Source organism: Danio aesculapii, chromosome 22, assembly GCF_903798145.1.
Source record: "Danio aesculapii chromosome 22, fDanAes4.1, whole genome shotgun sequence".
Lineage (NCBI taxonomy): Eukaryota > Metazoa > Chordata > Actinopteri > Cypriniformes > Danionidae > Danio > Danio aesculapii.
The window spans coordinates 34,696,675-34,702,674 of record NC_079456.1 but is presented as its reverse complement, the minus strand read 5'-3'; the positions used below and the strand labels follow the sequence as shown (position 1 = coordinate 34,702,674).

Below are 6,000 nucleotides of genomic sequence, written 5' to 3'. Positions count from 1 at the left end.
ATGTTCTTGCTCCTCTTTTGTCTCAGCACTTGTGGTCATCTGTAACCTTCAGTCCTTGTATGTCTTTGCACAGTGATGTCTTTGTTTGGTGGATAAAGATTGGGTTGTTGGCCACATTTTTCCTGGATGTCCACCGTCTGAAATGCTTGGCTAATATTCTGAGCTAACCGCTGGATGACTGTTGACTGCCGCAGCATCTTCCATTAAACATATTTGCAAGCATTTGCATTTCAACAAGGCCAAACCACTGGAGGACAGAAGAAAATCTTGAAAGAAATCAAATGTGGTTAGCACTGTCGCCTCACAGCAAGAAGGTAGCTGGTTTGAGCCTCGACAGGGCAAGTTTGCATTTGTGTGGAGTAAGCATGTTCTTCCCGTGTTGGCGTGGGTTTCCTCCACAGTCTAAACATATGCTCTATAAGTGAATTGAATGAACTAAATTGGCCGTAGTGTATCAGTGCGTGTGTGAATGGGTGATATCCAGTACTGGGTTGCAGCTGGAAAGGCATCCGCTGCGTAAAACATATGCTGGAATAGTTGGTTGGTGATTCCGCTGTGGCGACCCCTGATAAGCAAATAAGCCGAAGGAAAATGAATGAAACAGTAGATTTTAGAAATGTATTTATTCTGTAAATAGAACTTTCATAAACATCAGCAATTAAACATGTTCACCATTAAGGAGAGTACAAGAAGAAGAACGTATGTATACGTACACACACACACGAAAATAAAGATGAAACCGCATTATGGATGATTGACATCACGGCTAGATCAGGTATCTCCAGTCTAGATTGAGTCTTATTGCTAATGTCTCTGAGTAATAAGTGGCGTCGCTATATAATTCAAGAAAAAACACATTATATAGCCAAACAGAGTTATGATCAGCGGTCGGGAGTCTTTTTGGGTTTGAACATTTGACATAAGAAGTGATATACGAGTAAAACTGAAGAGAAGAAGATAGAAAATAATCTAAATGTAACCATACTCCAACATAAAAGCAGATTCCCAACTCCCATCCGGGTCACGGCACCAGATTTCACCTAGATCCTCAGTCTTGCAGCAAAAAAATAAAGAGAAATCTCCCCAAAAAAGACTAGACTCCTCAACGTGGGAGCATTTAGGTCCAGTTTCCTCAGGCCTCTGTTTACAGGATTATTGAGACATGTGTTGCATGCAGTCTTGATATCATAAACTTCAGTATAGTTGATCTAAGCAAGTTTAAAACGGTTGTCTCAATGCTCCGGGCCTTATTATAGGACGACGAGTATTATTCGGTTTACTCAAGACTATGCCCTCTTATGAGATTAAATAACACACACACACAGACAAACAAACAAACTAAACAGCTTTTGACAAGTGGTTAGCAACACAAGCAGAAAAAAAAACAGCAACGATGGTCATTTGTGGACAGAAATGATGAAAATAAAACATGCAACAGTGGAAAACAAGACATGATATGCAGGCACATGACTGATGGAGGTTTAAAGGATGATATGCTTGAGTTTCCCTCCTCGACATTCTTGCATCGTGGTAGGATCTGTACAAACCGGGTGTACAGATAGGCATCTTAGGGTAGGAGGCTACAGGTTTGGTGAGCTGGCGCTGCACACGTTTAATACACCTTGAAAATCAGGCAATTAAAGGAGGGAATAATATGGCTTCAAAACAGACCTCCTTCATTTTTCCTCAGGAAAGATGGCGGCCATTTGTGTACAGTTTCAAGGTTTTTATGAGCAGCCGAAAACAGAAGCGTTCAAGAGTCAAATCCTTTGGTTATTTTTGGGTGGGGGGGACCACTGCGTATTCCTTGTTGCTGATTATATACTCTGAATAACAGAGCTTTATAGGTGTGACATCAGAGAAAGTCTGGCTGGTGATTGGACAAGGGGGGGAGGGAGGTAAAGGGGCAGGCGTCTTCAAACTCGGTCCCTTTTTTTTGGGCTGGTGCTTTAACAATGAGAGACCTCCATAGGCGAGAGCGTCAGGATGCTCCGGTCGTTAGAGAAGAAGGTGTCAGAGTCGTGCCAAGATCTGGAAGTAGCAAGGAAATTGTGAACAGTGAGGGCGAGAGTGGAGATGTGTTCAATTCAAACCTGATCTAAAGTCTGACATTTATAAAAGATGCTTATTGTTTGTCTGGGACCTTAATATTAAGTATGAAAGTTCTAACAGGCCATGCATTCCAGTATTTTTTCACTCTTGTTTTCTCGTGATTATGACTTATTTTCTCGTGATCTTGACATAACTCGTTTTCTCGTGATAATGACTTTTATTTTCCCGTGATCTCAACGTAACTTGTTTTCTCGTTATTACAACTTTTCATTTCTTGTGATCTTGACATAACTCATTTTCTCGTGATCACAACTTTCATTTTCTCGTAATCTCGACTTATTTCTTCGTGATAAATCAAAAATGTTTTCTCATGATCACGACTTGATTTTATCACGATCTTGTGTTCACGACTTTTATTTTATTGTAATCTCGACTTATTTTCTCGTCATCTCAACATCACTCATTTTCTCATGATAACATTTATTTTCTCGTGATCACGATTTCTTTTTTTATCACGACTTTTATTTTCTCATGATCTTGACAACTTGTTTTCTCGTGATCACAACTTAATATTCTTGTGAATTCGACATAACTCGTTTACTTATCACAACTTATGTCGAAATCACAAGAAAATTAAGCTGTGATGACAAGAAAACCAGTTCATTTTCTTATGATTTTGACATTACTCATTTTCTCGTGATCACAACATTTAATTTCTTGTGATCTTGATGCAATTCATTTTCTCGTGATCTCGACTGTTTTCTTGTGATCTTGACATGATTACGACTTTTATTTTCTTGTGATCTCGACTTTTTTCTTATGACCTCGACATAACAAAAAGTTGTTTTCTCGTTATCACGTTTTTTTGGCTTTTATTTATTAATGTATCTTTATTTATTATTATTACTGTGCTCATGATTAATGCACATTCATTATTTTATTCATGTATATCATTATTCACTAATGTTCCCTCAACTGTTCCCATTTTAGAGCGCAGGTTCCAGATGGCACAAAATATGTTGCTGCATGTATGAATTAGATTATGAAGAATGTTTTTGTTTTATTTTGATTTTGCTTTGACGCACCCTTTCTGCAGCTTATTTGCAATTACTTTAAAACATCAAAGTTGCAAATAATGGAATATGCATGTCTAACATCATAGACTAAGCAGAAAAAATAGGTTGCAAACTCAAGAAAACAACTTTTCTTACATTGAGATCATGAGAAGTTATGCTGAGATTGTGAGAAAATTAAGTCTTGATCACTAGAAAACGAGAGAGAGAGAGAGAGAGAGAGAGAGAGAGAGAAAATATTTGAATGCATGGCCTCTTAGGACTTCCATATTTAGGGGATGCATCATAGTTTTTTTAAATTTTTTAGGTTGGATTACTGCCTTTCTTTTTGGCAGAGGACTGCTTGTGCTTGACTGAATTAAATCAAAGCCAAGACTAGCGCATTACCCTTATGGCATCTATTACTTTAATACTCCATTAAGATGTCACAAACGTATAATAGATCGATGCACATCAAAATATAACAAACAAAAACAATTCTGACCTCCAGCTTACCATACAGGTACAAGCTTTTAAAGGAACAATCCTTGTCCAAAACTTTTTTTGGACAAATATGCAATTTTTACAGCTTCCCTAAAGTTAAACAGTCGAGTTTTATCATTAGTGAATCAATTCAGCCGATCCTCCAGGTCTTAAACTGCTAGCTTAGCACAAATCATTGAATCGGATTAGACCATTAGCATTTCACTAAAAATGTCCAAAGAGTTTAGATAATTTTCCCTTTTAAAGCTTGAAACTTCAATTGTTAAGATCGATGGAAAATTTAGTTAGTTTTAATTAAATGTTCTATAGTTGAAAAGTTATTATCTAGGCTGATAAGCTTATTAACTATACACGTATTTCAGCGTAATAATATAGGAACTTCGCTGCCGTACCACAGCTGCAGAAGACACAATGATATTACCAGCTAACTTGCATCAACATAGCCATGGTAGCAGTAAAGTTCCTTTAAGATTTAAATCAGTAAATTATAAAAACTATTTGGCCATTTTTGAGCGAGATGCTAATGGTCGAAATCAATGATCTATGCTAAGCTAAGCTACAAGTGTTCCTTTCAGTCCTGGAGATGAGCTAAATAGATTCAGAACTGGTCAAACTGTTGTTTAACTCTAGGGAAGTTGTAAAATTAGGCTTTTTTGAGTAGACGGCTCCATTAAATACAACTATCTTCACCTGAGTTTGGAATGAAGACATAATTATGCTAACTTAATGGTCCTCAAGAAAGTGACATCATATTTAGGTGAAAACAAACTCAGCATTTTTGGTGTTACTTGGTTTATCTCACTTTTACATCAACCCTGTTGGAATCAAATGACTAAAATGAATAGTAATGACTTCAAGATTGGCTTTTAAAAGGTAATAACACTCAACATGAAACTTCAATATCTCACTGAGGTACTTTAATGCAGTCCTGTTTTGGCACTGCGCAAGTGTTATTAATTACTAGCTTGCTCTAATTGGACTGTAAGTGTGTATACGTCTTATATTCACTTGTAAAGAAACTGTACGCAATCCAATCCAATTTTTTCCATACAAATCTATACTAAATCTCTCTTTAAAAGTGCATGAAGATCAGCAAGCAACAGTCAAGAGTCACAGCCAATGGAGAGATGGATGAGGACGTGTTAGTACAAGATGGGTTAAAATGCGTGTGGTTAAAGAACAATGAACAAATATAAACACAACATCCTTCCACAGCCTTGACATTCGCGTAGTTACATTCTCATGAAACGATTGGCCTTTTCCTAGACGTTACTTGTTGATTACAGTACCTACATATCAAACAAAGACCATTTACAGTATATATAGATAGAGATAAGTAAATATAGAAACTAAATCATAACATAAATCTATTGCTTGTAGAAAAATATGTGTATATAGGTTTGCTATAAAATTTATATATATGTAAATAGAGTGTAATTAAGCAGCCCTTGAGGATCGGAGCCGTTCCAAAGGTGTATTCCTCAAACGCCATATACCTGCTACTCCTGAACACCAGAGGGCATTGTCTTCCTCAAATGGACAAATCCTCCTTGCGTACAGCCGTTTTTATAAATAGGCCCATGCTATATAAGATCAAGAATACATCGACAGCTACAGTAATGCGATTATCTTTGGATCACGTGTAAGAAAGGAGTAATAGAGGGCCGGTTGAACGTACCGTCACTGTATGTTGCAGATGAAGACAACCGTTTTAAGATCTTGAGGAGGTAAAACGTCTAACTCAAGAGTGTGTACTGGCATTTGCATGGTTAAATGTACGTATACGCAGGGTAAATGTTGCTTCATACCATAGTAAACATTCTCCTTCATCGTCTAAAGCAGTGGTTCTCAACTGGTTTGAGATCCAGGATCTGCTCTGGATGTCAAGCCCATCGATGTAGTAAAATAATGCAAAGATCTGATTTTTGCGGGTGTTCTAGTAGCTTAACTAGTTATAGGCTGTATTAACAAAAAGATAATACTTTTAGTGTAAACCCAGAGTGAAGCGAGGGCATCGATGCCCATTTTGGGAAATTACAGACATTTCTGTTGAGCTCCTGAACACAACGCCATCCAGCTCATGCTGATATGCTCTCTCATTAGCCGCATTTCCACTATCGGGCCAGTGCGAGCCAGGGCTTTAATCAGGCCAGGCTGGGCCAGTAGCCCGGGAGGTTGAGAAATGAGGCCGAAATCATGTCGCGTTTCCACTGTCGGGCTAATTGCTCACAGCGCGTCACGCAAACACCGCCCCCAGAACGTCCCCCGAATCAAACGTCACACAACCCGCCCACTTCAGCGGGAACAAAAAACTCAAATTATAACCACAAACACAACCTGGCATCACTACGAGAGCTGGAAGATGGAGAACACCGAAGCGATTGCTTTTTTA

The 6,000-nt window shown here is 38.2% G+C and overlaps 1 protein-coding gene across 3 annotated transcripts in view; it reads right to left on the bottom strand.

Annotated features, from left to right (window-relative positions):
- Positions 1–608: 608 nt before the first annotated feature.
- atp11b (ATPase phospholipid transporting 11B (putative)) overlaps positions 609–6,000 on the bottom strand; it is a 96,615-nt gene continuing 91,223 nt past the window's right edge. For 2 of the 3 annotated variants that reach the window (XM_056448087.1, XM_056448085.1), the window contains exon 31: positions 1,943–2,031. Coding sequence is in view for 1 of the 3 variants with exons in the window: in XM_056448086.1 (XP_056304061.1) it covers positions 1,950–2,031 (82 nt within the window). In the remaining 2 variants the exon portion in view is untranslated. Of the gene's footprint in view, positions 2,032–6,000 lie in introns of all 3 variants that reach the window. The other variant, XM_056448086.1, reaches the window with a different exon arrangement.